Raw genomic sequence first — 27,410 nt, forward strand, 5'->3', positions numbered from 1 at the left:
ATAAGCTTCTGAAATGGCCATACGGATCCAAGCTGCCAAAGTTTGTTTGGAAGCAGGCCAACCCTTTTTACGGAAGCCATAGAGGACAAACAAGGCGTCCGACTTCCGAAATGAAGAAGTGCGGTCAACATAAGTCCTTAAGGCCCGCACAACATCCAAAATGGCCTCACCACTGAAAGACCAGGTGAGTTATAAGCCGTTAATATGAAACCGGGAAACAACTTTGGGAAGAAATTCAGGACGAGTGCGCAGCCAAATCCCAAGGCGCCACAGGTGGAACAAAAGGCGGATGAATTCGCAGAACACCTTGCATAAAGGTGCGTACATCAGGGATTGTAGCAATCCTACGATGGAACCAGACAGACAGGACAGAAACCTGCACCTTCAAAGAAGTAAGGCGAAGCCCATGGTCCAGTCCCGCTTGTAGGAAGGCTAGTACTCTAGACAGACGAAATTCCTGAGGTGCATAACCTCTCGGCCGACACCACTGGAAAAACGTATGCCACACACGATGGTATATTCTCGCGGAAGACAGTTTCCGAGCTCTGAGCATGGTTCGCACTACAGAGCTGGAAAAACCCCTGGACCTTAACATGGCCGTCTCAACAGCCACGCCGTCAAAGACAGCCGAGTCAGGTCCGGGTGAAGACAGGGACCCTGTGACAGAAGGTCCGGTCGTAGCGGCAACGGCAGAGGACTGGCCACGGACAGACCCTGAAGGTCTGAGAACCAGTGCCGTCTGGGCCATGCGGGAGCTATCAACAGAAGCGTCCCTCCTTCCTGTTTGAATTTCCGGATTACCCGCGGAAGAAGGGAAAACGGAGGAAACAGATAAGCGAACTGGAATGTCCACCGGACGGACAGAGCATCCACCAGAGACGCCTTTTCGTCTCTTGTGCGAGACCCGTACACCGGCAACTTGTTGTTGTGCCGGGACGCCATGAGGTCGATCTTTGGAAGACCCCACCTGTCCACCAGCAGTTGAAAAACGTCTGGGTGCAGGGACCATTCCCCTGGATGAACGTCCTGGCGACTGAGAAAGTCCGCCTCCCAGTTCAGCACTCCCGGGATGAATACTGCTGATATAGGCGGGAGATTGTGCTCCACCCATACCAGGATTAGAGACACTTCTACGAGAGCCGCCTGACTTCGGATTCCTCCCTGACGATTTATGTAGACCAAGGTGGTAGCGTTGTCTGACTGGACCTGCACTGGGTGACGTTGGAGAACCCGATGTGCCTGCTGGAGAGCATTGAACACCGCGTGGAGCTCCAAAATGTTTATTGGAAGCTCTGCTTCTGCCTGAGTCCACCTGCCCTGGAACAAGTGTGGACCAGAGACTGCTCCCCAGCCCCGAAGACTGGCGTCTGTTGTCAACAGGGCCCAATTCGCCACCCAGAACGGATGACCCTTGTTGAGATGGGTTGTCTGCAACCACCAGGCTAAGGACAGGCGAACCTCCGGAGTGAGCACCATTGTCTGGGATTTTAGAGACTGAGGCAGCCCATTCCATTTGGACAGGATCAGGTGCTGCAGAGGTCTGGAGTGAAACTGGGCATATTCCACCATGTCGAATACCGACACCATGGAGCCCAGTAACCTCATCGCCGAATGCAGAGACACCCGGCGGCTCTGCAGACAACTGCGCACCCTCAACTGCAAGGCAGAGATCTTTTCCCCTGTCACAAAGATCCTTTGCTGTCCGGAGTCCAGTAAGGCTCCGAGGTGCAGAATCCGCTGATACGGGATCAGGGAGAACTTTTGCCAGTTTATTAACCAGCCGTGCTGTTGCGGTACCGCAATTATCAGGTCCAAGTGGCGTAGAAGGAGCTCTGGAGATCCTGCCACCAAGAGAAGGTCGTCCAAGTACAGTAACATGCGGACTCCCTGCAGCCGCAGGGAAGCCGCCATGACCGCCATCACCTTGGTGAAAACACGTGGTGCTGTCGCCAGGCCAAAAGGCAACGCCCGGAACTGAAAGTGGTCGTTGCGGATTGCACCTGAGGAACGGTTGATGGCGTAAAAGAATAGGGACATGCAGGTAAGTGTCCTGTATGTCCAACGACACCATGTAGTCCCCAGGTTCCAGCGCCAGAATGATGGACCGCATGTTCTCCATCCGAAACTTCAGGTTGAGTATCGGACGATACGACCCATTGGGTTTCTGCACCAAAAAGAGATTGGAATAGAAACCCTGGCCCCTCTGGGAGAATGGAACAGGCACTATAACTCCAGCCTGGAGCATAGTGTGCAAAACCTTCCGCAGTTCCAAGGCTTTGTTCCGGTCTGAAGGCAGACCCATGGTGAAGAATCGAGACGGGGGTCTGTGCCGGAAAGAGAGGGCGTACCCGTGAGAAACCACCTCGAGAACCCAAGTGTCTGTCGTGGTGACTGACCAACACCGGGCGAACTGCAGCAGGCGGCCTCCCACTTTGGGATCCCCCAAAGGGAGGCCCGGACCGTCAGGCCGCAGGCTTGTCATCTGGCTTAGGGGCCGGACGCCTGGTACTCCAGGCCTGCTTCTGGGGCTTGGACGATTTTTTGGGGCCAGCCTGTCGGGGAAAGGATTGTGCTTTAGGCCTACCCTGGGCCCTATAAGGCCGAAAGGACGACGTACCTGAACCAGAAGGAACTGCAGCAGACGGGAGACATGCCGATTTGGCTGCCGCCAGTGTGGCTACAATTTTGTCCAGGTCCGGACCAAATAGAACTTCTCCGTTAAAAGGCAATGCTTCCAAGCCCTTTTTGGAATCAGCGTCCGCCTTCCAAGATCGCAACCATAAGGTGCGACGAGCAGCTACAGCTTCCGAAGAAATGCGAGACGCCAGGGTACTGATATCCAAGGCCGCTTCGTTGATATAAGTGGCCGAATCCCGGAGATTGCCGATCAACTCCGTCTGTTCAGCCGAACAGTCGGAATCGAAGGACGCCTCCAAAGTGTCAGCCCAGAGCTCCATAGCTCTGGCAACCCAGCAAATGGCCATAGCCGGCCTAGCTGCCCCCCCCCCAAGGGAATAAATGGACTTTAGGCAGATCTCCACCTTGTGGTCCGTAGCATCCTTAAGGGAAGACATGGATGGCATGGGTAATGTGGCACTACGGACTAGGCGTGTCACATGAGAATCCACCTGTGGAGGGGATTCCCACTTAGAAAAATAATTATCCGCGAACGGATAAGCCACCGCCAAACGCCTCTTTGGCTGGTATCGTTTGCCAGGCTGTTTCCACACCTCCTCTAAATGGTCCACCAACTGACCCGAAAGAGGAAACACTGTGGCGTCACCCTTAATATCCTTAAAAAAGGCATATTTAGATTTGGACACCAGAGGATCTTTGTCCTCAATCACCAAAGCTGTGCGGACTGCCCGAATAAGTCCAGGAATATACACGTTGGACCTAGCGTCCGCCTCCTTAGTACGGAGAGGTTCCTGATGGGAAAGATCCAGAATCTCCCCATCATCAAACGTCACTTCGTCATCCTCATAAGGAGCAGACAGAGACGCCACCGGCCGCAACACAGACTTACCTTGTAACACATCCGACAAGTGCTGTACAGAACTAGTCAGGGAATTAACCCACGCAGGCTCCTGAGAGACCGGGGGAGGGGAAATAGGGCGACTGTGGGGTACCATCAATTGCCTCGGGAAACCCTGCATGGGTGACGACACCACTGATTGCTGGGACAATCCCATCTGTGAGAACGCGGGCTGCGGAGCTAACTGGCCCACCAAGGTTGTAAGCGCCTTAGAGAAACAAGCCCAGGGCGGCTCCTGTATCGGTGCTGTGACCGTATTTGGCCGCGCCAATAAAAAACACTGCCGGCATAGCCCCTCCGCGCTACCCTCCACCTCCGCTATAGGTACTTTACAGGTAGTACACTGAAGCTGGAGAGGAAAGTCACTCTCAGACATGATGGTGGAAAGTATGTGACCCCTCTCACAATACTCGGTAGTATAGCGAGAGACCACCCTGCAGCACCGCAAGGGCTTTAGCAGAAAGAACAGGGACAGTGATAAGGCTGACAGTAAGAAATCAAAAGTACAGGCAGCAGCGCTAGCACAGTCACATACAATGCACAGAAAAATAAATCCTGCACTATCAGCGCTGATACTCAACTACACAGACACAAGAGTCTGGTAGGACACAGCGCTGCATACACAGACCTGACCAAGCGGAGGAGAGGTATGCGGGGGGACCCAGACCACGATGCCTCCGATCTTAGGCTTCCAGCAGCGTTCACCATGCGTTCTGAAGATGGCCACCGAGGAGCATAGAGGAGGCTGGCCTGGGGAGGAGCGCTGCCACAGGGCCAGTCGGCGTGTGCAGAGAGGGCTGTGTGCCGCGGGGGAGGCGCCGGCTGTGAGACAGGGAAGGCGCACTCCCCTGGCATGCATTTAACTCCTGGGATGCCGCAGCGCTACTGCTCTGCCGCGGTCCGCTGTCCCAGGGGGGTAGTGGAAGCGCAGGTTAATACCTGGCTCCACGCTGCAGCCAGTCCCCAGGGAGCCCCCTGCCTTGGGGACTTTTGGACCATGTTCAGCAGGGTCCCACCGCGGGACCCCTGCTGCTTACCTTTGTCCCCCTTGGATCCGGCCATGGTCCAAAACATCTGGGGTCACCGCTAGCTGTGACCCCAGATGCTTACCAGCATCCCCGGATCGGTACCGGCGTTCTGGTACCGGCGGGGGTGTAGGGAAGACAGCATGGACTTCAGCACAGCTGCAATGAAGAAAACTTCAGGGGCTCTTCTAAGCCCCCCTCTAGCAGGTGCATCCGACTCCGGCTGGGCACCACACAAAACTGAGATGCCTTGGCTCGGGGGCGGGGTATAGGAGGGGACCCTAGTGCATCCTGGGAGGCTGAAAACTTAACTCTATGGTGCCCGATGCATGACGTCATCACCTATACCCTAAGGTATCCTGTGGATACCCTATGGACCCTGAAGTAGAAATACCAAATAACACCTATTAGTGTGAAAGTGATAAAAGGAACACTGATTTGAAAACTAAATGTTGCGTAAATCTGAAGATCTTGTAAACTACTGGGGCCAAACAACGAAAAGTTTAATTGATCATTTTGTAAAAAAATACCAGGGATGTTTTTTCTTCTAGCCTAGTTATAATTTTTCGGAGCTTCTTAGCAGTATTACCATGCCACTAGACACATTTGCTGTCCCATTTTCTTGCAGCTAACCATGCATTTATTCACCAGACCAAACCCTCAGTCTTCCTAATTGAAAGTGTCAATTTATATTATCCTTAAATACATTAATGTAGTCAGATCCCTGCTCTCTGGACCTTATTTACAAACCAGATGTACACCACAAAACGCTTTTGCTTTTCACCTGTGTCTGCACTCCTGGAAGACACCTCTGCGAATAAAGGGCCTTATTCAGCTTCGGACGGAATTGTAAAGCTGCTCGCAAGCAGCTTTGCAATTCCGCCTGTGCAGATATGGTAATGCACAGGAGGCATCATGCCTCCTGCTGCATTACTAATTCTAGCTGCCTTGTACGCAGAATCGGATAATCTGTGGAATATCGGCTGGCTAAGATGACCCATGGGATCACGCAGCCGGCCGCTGCAGATGAGAGGAAGAAGGAAATCTCTGTCAGCTGACGGAGATCCTGGACTCTTCCCCTGCCTCTTCCCCTGGCCCTCCATTTCGGGAAGCGGAGGCCATCTCCACAGCCTCACAGCCCACAAACGGAGGATGACTGTCAATCACTGACAGTCTGCTGCTGCTCTGCGTACGTATGCACAGTACAGGTCACACACCTTCAGCGATTCCTGAGCATCGGGAATCTGTGTTCAGCAGTGCACTAGTGTGTACTGCTGAATGAGGGCCAAAGTGTGTATAAATGTATAGAGAGATAGAAATAAAATGTGTCATTGTTTGTCCTAAAATACTGAAAGGTTTAGCCAGATAGTTTTTATTAATCAGAGTGAGGGAACATCAGGACTGCTTTTGTCTGGTTACCTTTTGTGCAACCAAAGAGGAAATAATTGTGCACTCTATAACGCAGAAGAAATGCCCACTAAAGTACACACTCTCCTTTACTTCACTTCAATAATCTACAAAACCAAATCTAATTTTTTGCACTGTTCTGCAAACTAGCTGGCTATTCCATTATTAATAAAGGAATGCACTCACTCACTGGAGCTCTGTTTATTAGCTGCTAAGAAATAAAAAAATATTGATGTACTCAGTAAAATACTGCTTTTCTAATGACGGCCACCGATTTTATCTTAATTACTACAAAGCAGTGCAATACAGCTACATATGCAGAACATTATAGCTACTCCAAACACCATCTAATATTTACAGGGCCTTGAGAGACAAATGGAATCAGAAACCTGCTTGCAAAGAAAATATAATCTTTAGGAGTAAAATATCCTTAAATAAAATGGTTAGATAAATGACCACATAATTCTCAGTGGTAAGCATCCATATGAGGGCAGTTGAATTAATTTATTATACTCTTTTCACACTGCCAGCAAATATCCCGAGTTATTGCACATGAAAGCGCAGCAACCCGGTTTACTGTGCAGTGTGAAAGGGCCCAGTTGAAATAGCCTGGCATTTCAACTCTGGTAACGAGCAGGGCTGAACACGCGTTGAACCCGTCTCGTGGTGTGGTGTGCACTGGTAACCCGGGTCGAGGTGACGCGGGTCCTGTTCACTGCATAGGAAGAGCCAGCGCTTGGAGATGATCTCATCTCCAAGCGCCAGCTCAGCAGTGATGGCGGTGACATCATCAACATGGCATTATTGCCGGGTCGGGCTGCCAGTCTGAAAGGGGTACAAATCCCAGGTGCGACCCGGCATTTGCAATCTGAAAGAGATATTAAGTTACAGGACAAGATGGACCCCACAACTTACACATCTTATGATGTACAAGAGCTAATTGTTATTGAATATTTGCATGCACTGCTATATTGTGCCCCATGAAGAGGAACATGAAGGTAATTTACAAACATCAAAATAGATTATCAAACCACCCATCACTGGTATGCTGCCATCATGTCGATACTGACTATGCCAGTATGTCAACATGACAATGCCAGGATCCCAACACAGATTTAATGTACCTTTCAACATGTTACCCTTGCGGGTGTTATAATTTTAACATGCTGTTAAGCTGTATGCCTAAAGTTATAACACCCACACAGGTTAAATGCTGTTAAAAGCATTAAAACTGTCGGGGTCCCGGCTCCAATATGGTCTTGTCAACATACTGTACATATCCTGACACAGGGGATGCCGGCGCTTAGAATACTGCTGCTTGAATCCTGACACCTGTCAGAATCCCTGCACCGGCATCCCGACCGCCAGCATCCCGAAGGAAAGTAGCAGGGTTGGGGGGAGGGGTGGGGGTTAGGCACTAGGGGGAGGGTTAGGATGAGGGGAGGGGGAGGTTAGGTTTAAGCACTGGGGTATGGGTGGGAGGGAAAGGTTAGGTTTAGGCACCGGGGAGGGAGGGTTAGGGTAAGGAGAGGGGGAGGGTTAGGATACCTACCAACAGGTGTTGGTATCCTAACCCTGTCGGGATGCCGGCTTCAGGATTTTGACTGGTGGGATCACGAGCGCCGGCATCCTGTACCCATCCCCTGTGGACATAGTCAGTGTCAACATATTGTACCCAACCCTCCCATAACCATAAAAAATACCTGAACATCTTACCGATTATGGAAGATATCAATATTTTCAATTGCCCATTCGGCTAAGAAAAGAGCAGCTCCCCAGGTCACTAAACCAGTTGTTCCTTCTGAGATTATTGCAACATTTTCAGATAACGTTACAGCTTCCCCTGAGGGCTAAAAAAACAAATACTGTAACATGGTTTCATCGGCAATAACACAATTTAAGTAACCAGATAAACATTTAAAAATGTAGATAATTTACAATACTTTTAATAGTGTATGTGTTACCATATGCAGTGCATTGTTACACATGGCTTTTATCCTCATTCACAGTAACACTAGTTGAAAAAGGAAACATAACTGAGCGATCCTTTTCCTTTAAGTCATTAACATAACCTAGCAAGCTTGATTAATTAGACTGCAATGCAGCCATCTCGTTATGTTTCTGGAAGGGAAGCAGCCAAGCGATTCAATGTTTAAGTTATAAAACATTGTTGGCTTCTGCAGCAGTTCACTTAAATGCATTGCTATACAATAATAATTTATAAAATATGAAAATAAATGTTAACATTAACACTACCTGCAATCTATAAATAAATTGAACACAAATGTGTTATAAACTCCCAATAATGAAATAGTGTCTAATCAAATTGCCTTTCTGTGCCTACGCTTACTTAGTAGCTGTACAGAGTAGGACAGTACTAATGTAATAAAATAATAGGTTAATTTACAGTATGGGCTTAGCTACCTCTGTCAATGGACTAGGGTATTTAAAAGCCAAAACAGTAAAATAAGCTCAACGCTCCTTATTGGGATATTGCCATAAAAGCTACAGTGCAATTTATTAATATAAAACAATATTTGGTCCAATAGCATAATAATGTACACATACAAATATAAAGGTCCTTCATATTACTCAACTAAAGAAAAAAAAAAAGAAATGTAGAATTACATGTGTATAAGACTCAGGGCCTGATTCAAACCCGCTCGCTAGATGCAGCCGCTCGCTCCCAGCATATGGAAATTTAGATAAGTGACGTCAAGGCAGGCGATCGCACGGCAAGGCATAAGCACGCCCTCTATGTCTTGGCGAGCGATCACTTTGTGTTTTCAGACACCCACCAGCCTGTCTTTAGCCGCCCACTAGTGCACGTCATCTCCAGGAAGTATATACAACCATCGGTACATCGGGTTCCATCGTATCTGACCGCAGCGCTTGTGGTTCACTGTACCCTACCGCAAGCACTGCGAGCAATTCAGTGTATAATTCAACCAGATGATGTGTACTATGACGCTGCCGGTTAATTATGCATGCGTCCGCAACTCCACTCCCCCGTTACTACTGCCCTGCCCGCTACCACCCACAAACGGCTTCTCCTGTCACTCATTCGTCTGGGCTGTCTTTGCCGGGCGAGCGAGCGTATCCTGATCGCTCTTACTAGTTTGCGCACGCGCACTGTGAACTGTACGCATGCGCACATTTGCAAACATCGCCAGCAACGAGCGATCGCTTGCTAGCGAGCAGGGCTGAATCAGGTCCTCAATCCACTATACCTGCCTGTCACAAGACCGAAATGTGGAAATATATTAGTCTAATGCATAATAATATATTCACATAAATTTATAAAATTTCTGTAGCAAGCAGCACTCCCCAAAACAATAAAACTCCAATAGTGCAGGTGCTCTCCAGTACGAAACAACCCTACGGGAAGGTCAGTAAACTTGCATCATGTGGCAGGCGGTACTCAATGCAAGAAAAAAAGCACACACACACACATACATATATATCACATACATACATATGCAGTGTTTGCAAATACGCACTATATCGCGTATTTTACCCACAAATGAGTAACGGGGACTAATTTTTTCAGAATGGGTGAGTCCCTGGGACAAGTTCCACTGCCGGCTTATCCCCTGACTCCTGGTTACATGATTGATTGTCTCCCCTGGCCCGGCAGCAGGGGAGACACCAAAATGAGGTGGAGCCAGCCGTTATACACCCCTTGATGAATTTGCTTACTCAGCACTCAGGGTGAGTGGACTGCCACGGCGTGAAGACTGCAGCCCAACCCCCCGTGGACCCGGCAAGACACTGCGCGTGTGAGGCTGCACTCTCTGGGACAGGTAAGTGTAAAGCGGATAGCGTCGCGGGTAGGAGTTGGTGTGGTGAGAGCTGGGCGGGGGGCAGAGTGACAGATGCACTGCTGGCTGGTCCACCACTGTCCGGCCAGAAGTACAGAGCAGACGTGAGGCCCCATCCCCTCTCCTCTGCCTGCCTTCTGAGAACAGCGGGGCCATGGCCATTCAGTCTCAGCTTCATAATAGCCAGCCTGGCACTTGCTGTGAATGTGGAAGCAGAGTGCAGTCCCGGCTTTCTGCCTCTAATCCCCGCCTCCCTTCCACCTCTAATACGAAGTGGCACCCAACCCCTTCTCCTGTCCCTGCTTGTCCCCAGCTCCCCTCCACTCCGTCCTGTCAGCGACTCCTCTCCCCCTCTAATACCCGGTGGCACCCAGCCCCTTCTCCCGTCCCATCCTACCCCTCCATCACCACCTGTCTGCAGCTCCTCTCCACCTCCAATACCCAGTGGCACCCAGCCCCTTCTACTGTCCCTGCCTACTCTCCACCTCCTCCTGTCTGCAGCTCCTCTCCCCTTCTGATACCCGGTGGCACCCATCCACTTTCTCCTGGGTAGTGTCTAGATGCCCTTCATCGAACGGACCCTGTCATCAGTTATTGTCCACGTAGGCATAGAGGGGGAATAGTAACCTGCAGCGAGCAATGCGAACCCGCGACGGTACAAATCTTTATTATCAATGGCCAGATACTCCAGCTGAGACAACATAGACAACTGTTAGAGCATGGAACTGCACTTCCGCCCTCACTCTACGTCACGTCTAGGTCCTTAGTTTGAAGGGAAAATAGAAACAACCCTTTCTCCTGTCCCTGCCTACCCTACCACCTCCAATACCCAGTGGCACACAGCCCCTTCTCCTGTCCCTGCCTAATCCTCCTGTCTCCAGCTTCCATCCACCTCCTCCTGTACTTGGCTCCTTTCCACATCTAATACCTGGCACCAAGCCCCTTCTGTCCCTGCCTAATCCTCCTGTCCCCAGCTTCCCTCCACCTATAATCTCTGACTCAACGAATCCTCCTGTCACTGGTCCCCACCTCCTGTTCCCGGCTCCCCACCTCCACCTCCCACACATCAAGAAGACGAGGAGCCATAAGCACCTGCAGCATAAGCACAGCCGCCACCATCCAGCTGACACAAAATAAAATAAAGGACAGAAGAGTGCACAGCTAGAGGCGGATAATTTCTCGAGCATTTTTGTTCAAAGGTAAGGGAAGAAAATCTTTTCAGTATATTTTTAAAATGTATTTATTGATTCGCGTTTTTTTCATAAAATTATGCAGAAACTACAATTTCTGCATAATTTTATGTATCACCGCTATGTAAGAACAGTCTAATGCAGAAGATTTCACAGATATCTCCTGCAGAAGGCTAACTACCGCAGCAGACTGCAGTCCCATTACTGTCAATGGGTACTTCGGTCTGACCTCTATGTACAAAACTGGGGCTATGAGGGGTATAAAATGGGCATTCTAGGGGTATGTAAGGATGTGTGGTGGCATGTGGGGAGGTCTGAGGAGCATGTGAGGAGCTCTAAAGCATAAATTATGATGGGACCCAGAAATGGTCAGGTAGGACCCCATTTTTTTTAAAGTGGCGAGTGCAATGCAATATGCTGTTAATGTTAATAAATATGAAGTATCTCTTGCATATTATTGGCTATCACTAGCTGGGGTTTCTTTTCTATGATTATTCTCAGTATGATAAAAGTGTAAGTACTTACTAAACAGTAACTCTTGTAGCACACTGTGGTGTCTTCCGAGTTTAGCACGTCTGCCAGTGCACTATATAAATCATCCAGAGGTTCTGCTCCTGTACTCTCATGCTGCAGAGAAGAGGGTGAAGAATTACTGCCTGAAGTAGCATTTCCTATAATAAGATACTTCTCATACCATTATGCAGAAATTACAGCTTTATATATATTTAACAGAAGCAATGTGGTTGGGTGCACACCGAGAAATGTACTTCTGTTATACATAATGAATGTGTATAAAAGAGCAAACATAATTAGTTATAAATCTAGCTTGCAGATGAAGAAGACAATTTAAAAGACAACTAAATTTCGAAATATTCATATATCAAAACAAAAATTAAATTGGTCTTCTGCTGACTTTCCACTGCAGCGTTGTTATAAGATAAGGTTCAGCTATTCCCTCCCCACAACATTACACATATCTGCATCCATCCTCTCAGCTATAAGACACCTTCTAAAGTGGTTTTCATATAGGACAACAGGGCTGAATCTAAGTTGGATGTAGCCGTTTCTGCTTCTATTGGTGGTCGCCCGTCTGCGATTTTATGCAACTATTGGTACAATGTCCTTCCTTGGTGTACATCCATGCGTCCAAATGTGCAAGGACTAAGAGGCCTAGTGTCAGTGTTAGTCGTACTATAGGAACTTGCATTAGGCAAAAGCAGTCAGAGTATGGCCTCCTATAGGAGTGCCTGTGTATGCAAACACTTTCACAGACACGCTCGCGACACTCCCATAATACACTAATAAGATCAGCCATCTCCGTGCATGCGCTAAGCCACCTCTGGTCACCGCCCAGGAACGTGCACTACATTCTCAATACACTTCTCTGTGTCTGCATCTGAAATTCTAACTGTGACTCTGGGCCTGATGCAGAGTTGGGAATACAGTAAAAAATAGCAAGTAACTGTGTATTTTGCTAAAACCATGCTGCACTGCAGGTGGGGGCAGATTTAAAATGTGCAGAGAGATTTAGATTTGGGAAGGGTGTATCCAAAATTAAATCTAAATTGCAGTGTAAACATAAAGCTGCCCAGCATTTGTGGGCTACAGGCAAAAGTAGCCAGTATTTACTCCACATGCAAAAAAGTATGTATGTACTTGCACCTCTTGCAGTGCAACATGGTTTGTCCAGGTACATAGTTACTTGCTATATATTATCCTATTCCCAACTCTGAATCAGGCCCTCTATATGGACACAATCGGTATGCATGCGCAATACAACTTAGACAAGCCAATAACACAACATCTGATTTTAAACTGCAAGCAATTCTTTTTAACCAGTGACTGTCTGTCTAACTACTGAAAGCTACTGTTGCAGATTGCAAACTCTTCTCAGCAGTTGCAACCTCTCAAGTCTTGGCTCAATCCTATACCAGAGTTTTAATGTTAGCCTATTTTGCAATGATCGATTACAGAGTTGGGCTACCTGATGTACTTTAAACCTTCAAAAGAGCTGCAAAATATCCTTCATTTCAAGCATGAAAAATTATACTAAACAAACTTGTCATGCTCTTATCACTCACCTGAAAATATCCCCACCAGACCGCCACTTGCTCCTATTCCAATACGTCATCAGACCCCAATCTAATACTAATTACCATTACATGCACTCAGACTCCCACAAGCCCTCAGAACAAACATGTACTACAAAACTCCAAACATGCCACTCAAACCTACTCACATACCCACATGTCAATCAGTCCTCTTTACATGCCCTTAAGTGCTCCTCATATGCCCATCAACCACCTCCACATGCCCCTCAAACTTCACACACTCACTTGCTAGTGTACCTAACAATACTTTTGCCTGTCCCCTCCTATCCCTTTCTCACTGTTATCCTATCCATACTGTATGTGATTATCTTCATTGCTATAATTTTTTCTTCTTCCTCCATAGGGGACACATGCTTTACGCTGGGTATAGGTTGGTGGGATGGAGCCTGGGCACCACACAGTTAATACTTGAAATTCCTCAGCCCAGGTTCCCTCCCCCTCATGCCCCGCACCCAGTCACAGGCATCTCAGTTTAGTGTTGGTGCACTGTGCAAGCTGTGCAGACAGCTTAATCATTTTTACTTTATTTTTTATTTTTCTTTATTTGAATTTTTACCGAGTAAGCAGGGCTAGGCGCCTTGAAGAATACCCGCGCTGCTGCTCCATTACCGGCGGCCAAAACGCTGGTGACTGGTTCAGAGTCTTCGGCCGGAGCTCCAGACACAGGAGGGAGCCGGAGTTCGCAGCCAGCAGGTGACAGGTAAGGTGGCTACCTGCTTGCAGGGAGCCGCGTGATCGTGGCTTTCACCGCCGGTCAGGGAGACACCGGCGGTGCTGGCATAGGGGACCTAGGTCTTCTCCGCATACCCACTAGACCACCAGGGCAGCTGGGCAAAGCCGTGGTGTTGCCGGTGATTATCCCTGGAGACCATGCTAGAAGGGGGAGGTATGCTCTCCCCATTAGCTCCTCCCCCACCCCTGGGTGCTATCCCTTAAGAGGCATTCCATCCCAGGGTATCTCCTCCTCTCTTCCCTCCTTCAGGGACGCTGTGCAGCAATTTTCAGAGTGCCTGCTAGTGCAATTGGTCTCCAGAGAGTACAGGTTCCTCGTCTCCCTGTATTCCTCGCCCTCAGCGGTCAGGTTATACTATACAGCTCCTTCCTCCCCTCTTGGGGCTGGTTTGTTGAGCACTTATTGCCTTTTATTTATTGCATTGAATGTTGTGTGTGTGTGACTATACTGTGCACTTTGTATAGTCTCAAGTCTCTGCATAGCCCCACTTATTTGTGTATTTGTGGTGCATTTACAATCATTGCTCTACCCCTTATTGGCACATTACTGTTCCTTACTGTAGTGTGTGGGGACTTTCTTGGAATTAAATACTATGTCTTCCATGGTAAAAGCTCCCAGGGAAGGGGGTGCTTCTGTGCTGCATAATTGAAGAAAACACAGCAGCACAAGTCCTACAGAGGTCCAGAACCACGATGATCTCTGTGTTCACTGTTTTACAACCTCACAGCAGAAGGCTCCATCAGCTTTGCCTGCTAGTCAGGAGCCTGCTTGGGTTTCCTCGCTAACCCAGGTAATGTTGCAGTTGGTGGATAGGCTCGCATCCCCTGGGTCCGCTCCTTCGGGTGTCCCTTCAGCTGTGGCCCAAATCTCCAGTGTGATGCCGTCCCCTTTGCTGCCTTCTGCTATAGAGCCTTCTTGGATGCAGTCCTTTATGCAGTCAGTACAGAGTTCAGCTCATATGTCAGAATCTATCAAACAAAAGCTGGACAGGGACCACATTTCCAAGCGTAAGCCCTCTAGAAGGGACAGCTCTATACCCTTGTCTGATATTGAATCAGACTCTAAGGTGTCCCCTGATCGTGAGGAAACTGTCTATAGCCTCTGATGTTGAATCATCTTCTATTTTGGAGGATTCTCAACCTCAAGTGGATGTAGTTTCTTTGATTAAAGTGGTTAAATCGGTACTGCTAATCAGAGGCACTGAGCCGGCCCCTATGTCCAATGCTCTAGTATTTAAGCATCAAAAGAAGATAGTTTCAGAATTTCCTTCATCTGCGCAGCTTCAGGACCTTTTGGCTAAGACATGGTACCACCCTAATAGGCGCATCCAAGTTTCTAGGCGTATTACTGCCCTTTATCCTCTGCCTGCTGAAACCTCTCCTCTCCCGGTTGATGCGCATGTTGCCTGGTCAAAAATACCACACTTCCTCTTCCTAATACGGCATCTCTTGAGGATCCGATGGATAGGAAGCTGGAAACTTTTCTCAAATATATTTATTCCAATGCAGGTGTGGTAGCTCGTCCGGCCCTGGCATCTGCGTGGGTTGCTAAGGCCATCGTTCACTGGCGGGATGCCTTGGAAGATGGTCTCAATTAAGGTACTCACAGGAATGAGCTTTTGTCTCTCGTGGTGCATATCCGGGAGGCATCATCCTATCTGGGGGAGGCAGCTATAGACACAGGTATTCTAACTTCCAAGGTATCTGCATCTTCCGTGTCAGCCAGGAGAGCCTTCTGGCTTTGTTCCTAGCATGCTGATGCTGACTAAAAGAAGGCCCTTGAGGCTCTACCCTTTTCAGCGGATATTCTCTGTGGTCCGGAATTGGATTAGATAGTGGCTGCAGTAGCAGCATCTAAGACTGCTTGTCTTCCTTCTGGGAAAATCCACTAGGTCACGATCTTCTAATTTTCGTTCCGTTCGTCCACAGGGTAAAGCCAAGGGGCTGTCGTTTTCTAGGTCCCAAGGGTCCTCCGCTAAAGGATCTAAGCCAGCAAGTAAGCAGCCCTGGTCTAGTAGGTGCCTGGCTGCTAAGCCAGCTTACAAACCTGCTGCTGGATGGGGCAGGCCTCCCCCTGGGGGGGGGGGGGGGGGACATCAGCATAGGAAACTGGCTTCTACTTTTTTCCGAAATTTGAAGGGCGACCACGACGGATGCCTGGGTAAGGGGGGGTAGTCTCCCAGGGATAAGCGTTGATGTTGGATCCAGAAAAAGCAGGAGCTCTGAGGGAGTCTATTCGCTCTCTTCTGGCCTCCAAAGTCATAGTTCCGGGTTCCTTCATCTCAGCAGGGCACAGGCTTCTAAGCCAATTTCTTCCTGGTGAGGAAGGAGAACGGTTTCTTCCGGCAAACTGTATTTGAGAATTCCCAAGTTCCGCATGGAATCACTTCGCTCCATCATACTAGCTATGGAGCCAGGGGACTTCATGGCCTCCTTAGACATCCAGGAAGCCCATTTGCATGTTCCCATCATGCTCAGTCACCAGCAGTTCCTCAGATTTGCAGTCCAGGAGGAGCATTTCCAGTTTCTGGCTTTGCCATTTGGAATGTCCACGGCTCCTCATTTCTTTACAAAGATCATGGCGGCTCATCTTCGGAGCAGGGGAATCCGAATATTTCCATACTTGGACGACTTACTTCTCCTGGCCCAGTCTCTGGAGATCCTCAGGGATCATATTCGTTTCACAGTGGACCTTCTCCAGCCCCACGGATGGGTCATCAATTGGAAGAAGTCTTCTCTGACGCAGGAGATGGTGCATTTGGGAGCCTTGCTGGACTCCAGAGTACAGCGTGTTTTTCTCCCGTCGGACATGGTTGGAGGCTTACAGGCCAAAATTTGTTTATTTCTGAGTCATCACCAAGTGTCAATACACTCTTGCATGCAGATTCTGGGCTCTCTGGTCTCCACCTTCGACATGGTGGAGTATGCTCAGTTTCATTCTCTGCCTTTCCAGTTAGAGATTGTAGCCTGATGGAACAAATCCCCTCTGCAGCTCAAGTCTCAAATGATTGTCCCCTCTCAGGAAGCGAGTCATTCCCTCTTGTGGTGGCTCCAAGGATTTCATCTGATCAGGGGGCAGCCCTTCTGCATTCAGAACTGGGTCCTTCTCATCACAGATGCAAGTCTTCGAAGGTGGGGGGCAGTAATCGGTCATCAGACGTTTCAGGGTCAGTGGTCGGCTCAGGAGATCAATGTTCTGGAGCTTCGAGCACTTTACAAAGCTGTCTAGCTCTGCACATCTTCCAGCGTCGTCTGGTCCAGGTACAGTCCGATAACGTGAAGGCGGTGATAAACCATCAAGGTGGCACTTGCAGTCGAGGGGTCATGAGGGAGGTCAGTCACATTCTCCTTTGGACAGAACAACATCTCCCGTCCCTGTCGGCAGTGTACATTCCCGGAGTGCAAAATTGGGAAGGTGAATGGGTCCCACATCCAGACGTCTTTCAACTCCTGCCGGACATCGACATGATGGCGTCTCGGCGCAATTGCCAGGTTCCGAGGTACTGCTCATGCACCAGAGATCCGGAGGCCTTTCTAGTGGACGCCTTGGTGGTTTGGTGTTCGTTTCCGCTCTTGTACATCCTCCCTCCAATCTCTCTGATTCCGCGGGTCCTTCGCAAGCTGAATTTGGAGGGCGGCATCGTGATCCTAGTGGCTCCCAATTGGCCGTGATGGGCTTGGTATGCGGATGTTCTGGGCCTCTCCATCGACGCACCTCTTCTGTCTCAGGGCCTGTGTTTCCATCCGGATCTGGCCCGTCTCGCTTTGACGGGGTGGCTCTTGAGACCTCTGTCCTGAGAGCTAAGGGGTTTTCCAGGTCAGTCATTAATACTATACTCAATGCCCGTTTACCTTCTTCGGCTATGATTTACCATCGGGTTTGGAGGACTTACTTTGACTGTTCGGCTAGGAAGTTTAACCCCAGGTCTTTCCATCTCTCGTGTTATTTCTTCTTTACAGGCGGGGGTTGGATTTGAGCCTCCTCCATGCTTCTCTGAAGGTGCAGGTTTCGTCCCTTTCTGTTCTCTTTCAGAGACAGATTGTGCTGTTAACCGATGTGCGTACTTTTCTACAAGGTGTCCTCCAAGTACAACCACCTCGGGTGTCGGACTTGAGCGCATTGTCCTGTCACTCCCTCTTTCTGATCTTTCACTAGGACAGGGCTGTCCTTCGAACGTGATTGGGTTACCTTCCTATGGTTGTTTTCAGGTTCCACATCAGGAGATTGTGGTCCCTTCTTTCCAGGTTCCATATTCTTCTCCGGAGGCCTCCTTGGATGTCGTGCAGGCACTCCAGATTTATGTGAACAGAACAAAGGACTTGCGTAAGACAGATGCTCTCTTTGTTCTGTATGATTTTCACAAACGGGGCTGGCCGGCTACTAAGCAGTCGCTGGCCAGAAGGACCAGTCTGACTATTCGCTACGCTTATACAGCGGCGGACCTTCCAGCACTGTCCATGTTGAGGGCTCATTCCACCCGGTCGGTGGGAACTTTGCGGGCGGTGTGATGTGGTGCTTCTGCGGAGCAGCTGTATAAAGTGGCCATGTGGTGCCCATACGTTCCTGAAGTTCTATTCCTCACCCCCCATGATGCGGCTTTTGGGCGAAGAGTACTCAGTGCAGCCCAGGAGCGTCCCCTCCCTTAGGGGAATAGCTTTGGGATGTCCCAGGGTAAAGCCTGTGTACCCTATGATGGAAGAAGAAAAGTAAATGTATGTGCTTACCTGTTAAATCCTTTTCTTTGAATTCCATAGGGGACACAGGGCACACTCCCTGACGCATCTGACTTGTGGGGCTTTGCTCTGCTTCTGATTCTCCTGTCCACATCTCTTGTGTGTTTGGACCTAAGTGTGTACAGGTCTTCCATCTCCTCCTTCTCATTCCTTGCTTTAGGCTTGTTAACTTAATTGAGATGCCTGTGGCTGGAGACATGGTATAGGGGAGAAGGGGGGGGGGGAGGAGGAGGAAACTGAGCTGAGGAATTTCATGTATTAACTGTGTAGGGCCCAGGCTCCATCCCACCGACCTATACCCAGCGTAAAGCCTGTGTACCCTATGGAATCAATTAAGAGGATTTAACAGGTAAGCACATAAATTTCTTTTCTCACTTCTCCATTGATCCTAATAACATATTATAACACTATGTACCTGTGACTCGTACTTTCCTATTGATTCTCTCTGCTCCTCCACTAGTTTCCAAAATTATTCACAGCTCTGTGACTTTCAGTTTGAGAAGTCTATTTACTAAACCATGAATTGAGATAAAGTGGACAGAGATAGAGTACCCAGTGGCAAACGCAGGATTTTGAAAGGGGGGTTTCCAAATAATTGGTTACAGATTCAATGACAAAATCGTCTAACCAGAATAAACCTAATATTTATTAGATTATGCCAGCTGTATGTTACTCTGGGGGGAGGGGGGGGGGGGGGGAGAGGGGAGGATTCCTCCCATTCCCTACCCCCTGGGAATAACATACAGCAGACAGCTGGCATAATATAATAAATATTATCCCCCCCACCGCAAATACATGGAGCAGTCAAACTGTAATGGTAATACACATTATCCCCTCCTGGCTGCCCCGCCGCCCGCACCTCTTCTCCACCTCCTCCTCCGCCCCCCCTATACATACAGCAGTCAAAAATGGCATCCTTCTAAAACTATTACCCCCAGCACCCCCCCCCCCCCCCGCCAGCAAGACTCCCAGCGCTCCGCTGACATAGAGCAGTACTGTATGACTCATCAGGCTTAAACAATAAATATTATCCCCCCCGGCGGGCGGGGCGGCACCCGGCCACTTACTTCTTGCGGCTGACAGTGGATTACACAGCGCGCCGCTGGCAGCTGTGACACAGTGTCCAGGGCGGGTGGCATGAGAGGCGCTGAGTCATGCGACATCACTGCCTGGGAACTGACTGGGAGAGGCTTGCACGCTGCAGCTCCCCCTACAGCCAGCCCAGGCAGTGTCAGTCTGAAAAAAAAAAATATATAGATTTTGTTCAGCGCCGCTCGCCGGGTCGGGTAGGGGGGGTTTCTAGGTACTCGGAAACCCCCCCTGCGTGCGCGGGTGGTACCAGCCAACCAGCTCCTGTCATTTTTCAAACACAGCCTGTGACATGGCAGTCAGGAGCTGATTGGCTGGTACTTTATCTCCGTTCACTTTATTTCCATCCAAGACTTAGTAAAAAGACCCCTGAGATCTTAAAGAGTTATTGTGAACTCAAAGCCATCTTACATAATCCACAGTAGGAGGTACACTACACTGCTCCTTCGGTGTGCAACATGGCATCCCTGCCTTTTGCAGATGAGGTTACCTGACGTCTGCTGCTCCAGATCAGTCCTATGCTCAGATAGGGAGCAAACAGTTGGGGCTGCAGGTAATAGTTTTCTGGCTGTTTGTTACCACTACAAATCTACTACTTTGATAAACTTTTTCCATTGTATTAACCTATGGCAAACATATTTATTATTACTTTTGCAACTATTACTTGAACTATCACCTTTTTGATTAACTCCGACAAAAATAATCTTCTGTATTGCAATGATGGGGGGTGCTTTCGGGCCAATGGATGATTGATAGTCTGCAAACAAACAAGTAAGAATTAAAAGAGCCACAGATTCCAAAAATGTAAATATTTATATATGAACCATGAGAAAACACATTGCTCAGTATTAACCTGACTTTCCACAGCATCTCTACTACAAAAACTAATTATTTTCTCCACTACAGACAGCTGCAACTCTTCTCAGATCTTGACTATGTCACGATGGGACCTGACACAGTGGAGTGATAACGTTTTTGCCCCCTTCTATGTTTGCATATCTGTCACACTTAAATATTTCAAATCTTCAAACAAAATTGAATTCAAGACAAACTGAGTAAATACAAAATACAGTTTTGAAATGATCATTTAGTTTATAAAAGGAAACAAGTTATCCAACACTGAATACATTCAGTATCCCTGCACAGGGGATGGCGGCGCTAAGAATACCGGCGCCGGAATCCCATCACCTCTCAGGATCCCGGCGCCAGCATCCCGAAGGTAAGTAGCGGGGTTGGGGGGAGGGTTAGGTTCAGGCACTAGAGGGAGGGTTAACTTGGGGGACATGGGGGGGAGGTGGGGGTTTGGTTCAGTCACCAGGGAGGGAGGGTTAGAGTTAGGGTAGGGAGAGGGGGAGGGTTAGGATACCTACCGACAGGTGTCGGGATACTGGCGTCGAGATTTTGACCACCGGGATCTTGTACCCATCCCTTCTAAGACCTACAGTATATCACCATGTGAAAAAAAATAATTGGTCCCCCCCCTAAATTAGATAACTGTTGTGCCACCTCCAATAACTGGAAATCAGTTTTCATATTTTGTGCCCATTCTTATTTGCAGAATTACTTTAATTCCGCTACATTGGAGGGATTTTGAGCATGAACTGCCCATTTAAAGTCTTGCCTGTCATGTCACTGGGGTTTTGTTGATTCGGGCCAGGACCCCTAAGGCTAGCTAAGGTGCTGCAGAATAAACAAAGCTAGATGGCTATTCATGCAGACTGGGGCTATAGGCAGAGACTGTAATGCAGTAGGATATAGGACAGATGCAGGATAACCTGAGTTGGCAATAGTGTGTGGGAAATCTGTGAAAGTACATGGAGCCAGGTGCTGGCAGCACAATATGGATCAGGCTGTAGAAATGCTGGGATTTGATTTTGTAACAAAGCGGAGGCAGACTGCAAGACATTTTGGAACTAAGGCCCTGATTCAGAGCCGCTCGCAAAAGCGAGCGCTCGCTCTGAATCAGGGCGGCCGCTTTTTAAAAAAAAAAAAAACGGCCTCCTGGCCACTCGCTAAGCTGTGGGTGACCACCCACAGCTTTTGCGAGCGGCCAGGTGATGGTCGCGAACAAATCGGGCTTGCGATGAGACCCTTGTGGTAGGGTCTCGTCTTCCGCAAGCCCCAGTGAGCTTCCTTCTCTAATAGAACAGGAAGCTCACTACTGACATCACGAGTGATGTCAGTAGGGCCGCCCTCAAACGGCAAGCGTTCCTTTGGGAACGCCTCCATTCAGCCAGCCACCCAGAAACGGCTTGTCCTGTAACTAGCTAGCGAGCTGTCTATGCACAGCGAGCGCACGTTTCCCGATCACATGGACTAGTTCGTGCACTGCGATGCGTAGGCATGCGCAGATTCCAAAATCGGCTGGCTGCGTGCGAACGCAGCCTAGCGAGTGCCCTTAATCGGGCCCTAAGTTCCAACACCATCTGCAGCCTGCTTCTATTGTGTACAGCACACAGGGCCTGATTCAGACCCGCTCGCGAGCGCTGAGCGAGTGCTAAGGTAAACCGCCGCTCCAGGTCTCGTACCAAAGGGGGTGTGCTGTCGATGTTGAGTGACAGCACGCCCCCTTTGGTGGGCGGACCGGGGGTGTGGCTGCCCAGACGGAGGCGTTCCCATGGGAATGCCTACCGTCTGGGGCCGGCCCCACTGACATCACAAGTGATGCCAGTGGGAGTGCTTTCGGCTCTGGTAGAGCCGAAATCACTCTAGGGCTTGCGGCAACGAGACCCTACCACAAGACCATCGCGACCATCTTCCTGGCCGCTCGCTATAGCTGTGGGTGGTCACCCACAGCTATGCGAGCCACCAGGAGGCCGGTCTGAAAAACAAGAAGGACGGCCCTGATTCAGAGCGAGCGCTCTGTCAGAGCGTCCGGCTCTGAATCAGGCCCAGAATGCTGTCAACTGTGAAGCATTACTTGAACAGGTTTGCTGGAACACACTGATGCAGAATGCGATTAGCAATACTGGAGACTGATGATTGGAACAAATGCAGGATGCATCTACTGGTTTAAATAGGGCACCGTTAGAACTGGATGAATCATGTGACCAGATTTGCTAGAGACTGGTTTGTCAGAGCGAATAATCTGATACTGTCCAAGACAGTGGCACCCGTGATGCAGAATAGCAGGAACTACACGTTACAGATGAGTAACCACAAGTCTCAGAGATGCCGCAGGCGGACAGCGGGGAAAGAGATGGCAGTAAGGCGACACCGCCGTACCCAGGACTTGGACCCCGATGTGTGACAATGCCACAGTATCTCAATTTTGATTCAAGTCAGGACTTTGACTAGCCCACTCTAAAACCTTAATTGTGTCTGTTTAATCCATTCAATGGTGGACTTGCTCTTGTGTTTTGGATAGTTGTCTATCCATCATTATAGCATTGCCTGGGTCCTAAAGCAGCAAAGCATCACCTCACCATCACACTATCACCGTGTTTGACTGTTGGTATTATGTTCTTATTGTGGAATGCTGTGGTCGCTTTACGTTATATTGAATGGGACCCATGTCTACCAAAAAGTAAAATCTTTGAATCATCAGTCCTCAGAACATTATCCCAAAAGGCTTGTGGTTTTGGCAAATGTGAAATGAGCCTTCATGTTCCTCTTGGTAAGCAGTGGTTTTCTCCTTGCAATTTTGCCAAGTCTCTTTCTTATGGTGGAATCACGACCGCTGACAATAACTGAGGCTAGTGAGGCATGCAGTTCCTTAGATGTTTGTCTTTTGTTACTTTCTGGATGGGTTATCAATGCACTCATGAGAAGATTCACCACTGTACCAAGTTTTCTCCATTTGGAGATAATAGCTCTCACTATGATTGGCTGGAGTCCCAGAGCCCTAGAAATAGCTTTGTAACCCTTTCTAGACTGATATATTCAATAACTTTCTTTCTAATCTCTTCTGGAATTTCTTTTGATCGTGGCATACTGTGCTACTTGTGAAGACCTTTTAGCCTACTGTACACTGCTGTAAAGGTTCTATATAGGTGATGTTTAGATTCAACATGGCTGGCAGTAATCAAGCTTGATTGTGTCTAGTCCACGTTCTGAAACTCAGGGCCTGATTCAGAGCCGGACACTCTTTAAGAGCGCTCACTCTGAATCAGGGCTAAGCTGTGGGTGACCACCCACAACTTTTGCGAGAGACCAGGTGATAGTCGCGACCATCAGGGCTTGCGACGAGACCCTTGTGGTCGAGCTGTCGATCAACATCGACAGCTGCCCCTTTTGCAGTGAGTCCCGGAGCGAGAGAATTTCTCTCTCGCTCCGGGACTTGCGAGCGCCGCACGTGCGCAGTACCCCACCATCGACCCGCTTGCGAGCACTGTGCGCTCGCGAGCGGGTCTGAATCAGGCCCTCAGTCCTCAGGACCCCGAACAGTGCATGTTTTCCATGTCTACACACAGAATCACAAGTGAAATAATTAGCTCCACCTGTGGATCTTTTAAAATGTGTCAGTGAATAATGAATACATATGTGCACCTGCTGGGATTTTCTAGAGAATTTGCATCACATGTAGTGCCCCATAGTGGCAGACAATGCTAACTGTATAATAGTTACAGACTGTAGCTTCTCTAAAAAATCCTTTTATGTCTTTAGAAACAGCTGCAATAAACAAAGGCTGCATTTAGTAGAAACAAAGTACAAGGATACATAGTATCGGAGAATGTAGAACAGTGATAAGCACACTGATATAATTCTACGACCGTATGGGTGCAGCTCAAAAATGTCAATAGGGCCACACAGTGGTCTCAATCTTAGTTAAAATAATACATCAAAGAAAAACGCTCTCTAATAACATATCATCACTTATTTTAAATGAATTATACAAGTTATAACAAACAAAACTGACAATAAAGCAGGCAGGAGCAGGTGAAGCCTGATAGGACTGCCTGTTACGCATCACTGATATAGAGGATAAACAAGGAAACACTGAGGGTTATGTACTGAAATTGCATCTTAGTGTAAAATGTCTAAACCATGCCAACTAATCAAGTATTTGTTTCCATTGTCTAACTTGCTGTAGATGAATAAAGGCTAATTATTTACTGCATATATAATGTTAGCAAGTTACTATCTCAGTACAGTCAGTAGGTCAAAACCAGCAGGTTATTGAAACCATATAACAAGGGAGGAGTTGGGTATGGGATTCCAGCGGTCACGTTGCCGCCGGTCAGAATAGCAACAGCGGCATCCCAACAGTCAGTATCCCAACACCATTTGGTAAGTACCCTTAACCCTTATCTCTACCTCTCCCTCCCCGATGCTGGACCTAACCTCCCACACTAGTGCCTAAACCTAACCTCCCCCTCCCCGCACGCTAAACCTCCCCCCTTAGTGCCTAACCCTCCCCTTTGTGCCTAAACCTAACCTCCCCCTCCCCGCACCCTAAACCTCCCCCTTAGTGCCTAAACCTAACCCTCCCCTTTGTGCCTAACCCTAAACCTAACCCTCCCCCTAACCCCAGATACTTCGGGATGCCGGCAGTCGGGATACTGGAGCCGGGATTCTGGCGCCAGTATTTTGACCGTCGGCATCCCGCAAACCGGGATGCTGACTACGTCCCCCAAGGGAGAGGTAAAAACAAGATCAGAGATAATCTGTAGATAAACACAACCAAAATAAAGTGCCCGCATTCTAAAGGGCAAGTTAGTAATTTCAGACCAGACTGAGCAGCAAATGATTGCAGTTGGGATTATATCAGATACCACCAGCAACATTGGATCATGATTAGATGACCTTTCAGTTAAGGAGCATATCCACTACACGATTCGCTCCATGAGGGATATCACGTAGTGTGTCCCCGACAGTGGTGTGCTCAATGTCCTTAACGATATTGAGCACCCACACTGAACGATATATCGTAATATCCATAAATTACAAAAAAAAAAAGTAACTGTCGATAAATTGAATACACGTGAAGGAACATATTCAGATACTCTATAGCAGTAACCATAGTGCAGTAACTTTTTACACACTAGAGTTAAAAATACTGATATGTTATTACCTTTTCCAAAATAGCCAAAACAAAGGATGGCTGCAGCATCAGCAGTTGTTCCAGTTCCTGAAGAAAGAAAAATGTGTACATTTTAAACATTATTAAAGAACCAGAGAACAATGCCCTCTACTGGTTGGTCCAAGTATCAAATTCTAATCAGGTATGATCTGGCAGGTAGTCAGGTAGGCACATGATAGCCAGAGCCATGCATGTAAAGTCATTTACCAACTCGGAAGTGCTGGGCCTGGAGTACAGCTAGATTCACAGTATGACCAGCCATTTGGCCCAGTGCATGTACTCCTGTAATTCTACAATATCCCGGGTCAGATGTCCACAGTGAATACAATTGGGCACACTTAAATTGAAGACCATAGTTTGAGAGTGAACAGCTGTTCACCAAAGTGAACATTTAGGGGCATATTCAATTGGGGACGAGGTTTAGTGAGGTAAAAAACCTTGCACCCAATTTTGGATTACTGCGGGTATGCACGTACCCGATACCCGCGGTATCCAATTTAAAAAAAAGTGTTTTGGGGGTTTTCAGAGCCGAAAACCCCACGGCGTTTAAAAAAAATAAATTTAAATGAAATAAATAATACTCAGGTGTCCGGGGGTCTCTGCGGCTCCCGATGGCCTCCCCTCCATCTTGTCACTGGAAAGGTGACTGCTGGTAGATGTAATACTCCCAGTGGCGGCTACACACAGTGATCGCAAAATCTGCGCTATAGCGAGTTTTTACGTGCTACAGGCATTTGTGGACCACGTTTTTAAAACAGGGTGGGTCCTGCAGGACATGCTCCGCTGTGTGAGCCGCAGCAGCCGAACGGCGCCCGGCAGCGTGTCCCCAGCCAATCGTGGCCCGGTAGCGTGTCCCTAGCCAATCCCGGCCCAGCAGCATGTCCCCAGCCAATCGCGGTCTTGAGTCCTGATACCACCCCTTTCCCTCCCTGCCTGCCAGCGCGCTCTCCCTGAGTCTGTCACTGTCTGCACTGCATCGGGCATCTCTTCCTTGGCTGCAGCAGCGTTGTCAGTGGTGGTAGGCCCCCCTAGCAGCCTGCGCTCCTTCAGCCAGCTGAGCTCTCTCCACGCAGAAGGCTGGGAGGTGGACACTGCACGAGAGCTGCAACAGTGACCCGGCTGTGGCTCCCAGCAAAAGCAAGGAGGTAACCACTACCCCAAGTGCTGTCTACCCTTATCCCCACCCTACCCTTAGTACTGCCCCAGCAGCTATCCTGACCCCCTCCCTACTCCAGGACTGCCCCAGTATTGCCTGCCCCTAACCCTCTCCTTGTCCCCAAATACTGCCATAGCTACTATCTACCCTTATCCCATCCCTACCCCCAGTACTGCCTGCATCTACCAGGGGTGGGCAATAAACGGCCATCTAGCTGTTGTTGAGCTACAAATCCCTGCATGCCTTGCAACAGTTTTATCATGGCCAAATAGTAAAACTGTTGCAGGGCATGCTGGGATGTGTAGTTCTGCAACATCTGGGGGGCAGCTTATTGCCCACCCCTCTTTTTTGTTCCCAGTACTGCCTACCCCTAACCAATTTCTTGCCCCCAGTACTGCCCTAGCTGCAATCATCAACCCTTGCCTCCTCCCTGCCTCCCATACTACTCCAGCTACTATCTACACTTGCCCCCTCTCTACCCCCTGTGGTGCCCCAGATGCTATCCTGACCCCAGCACTGCCCCTAACCCCCTCCTTGCCCCCCCAGTACTGCCCTAGCTGCTGTCTACCCTTGCCCCCTTCCTACACC

General features: G+C 48.8%; 1 protein-coding gene across 1 annotated transcript in view; it reads right to left on the reverse strand.

Annotated features, from left to right (window-relative positions):
- EEF2KMT (eukaryotic elongation factor 2 lysine methyltransferase) overlaps nt 1-27,410 on the reverse strand; it is a 96,736-nt gene that overhangs the window by 55,605 nt on the left and 13,721 nt on the right. The window contains exons 3-6 of the mRNA XM_088466738.1: nt 25,658-25,714; nt 20,321-20,401; nt 11,504-11,605; nt 7,684-7,817 (exon numbers count right to left, since the gene is read on the reverse strand). Of these exons, the coding sequence (XP_088322864.1) occupies nt 7,684-7,817; nt 11,504-11,605; nt 20,321-20,401; nt 25,658-25,714 (374 nt within the window). The remainder of the gene's footprint in view (nt 1-7,683; nt 7,818-11,503; nt 11,606-20,320; nt 20,402-25,657; nt 25,715-27,410) is intronic.

The sequence above is a fragment of the Taudactylus pleione genome, unplaced genomic scaffold (assembly GCF_031769625.1).
Source record: "Taudactylus pleione unplaced genomic scaffold, aTauple2 ptg000066l, whole genome shotgun sequence".
NCBI lineage: Eukaryota > Metazoa > Chordata > Amphibia > Anura > Myobatrachidae > Taudactylus > Taudactylus pleione.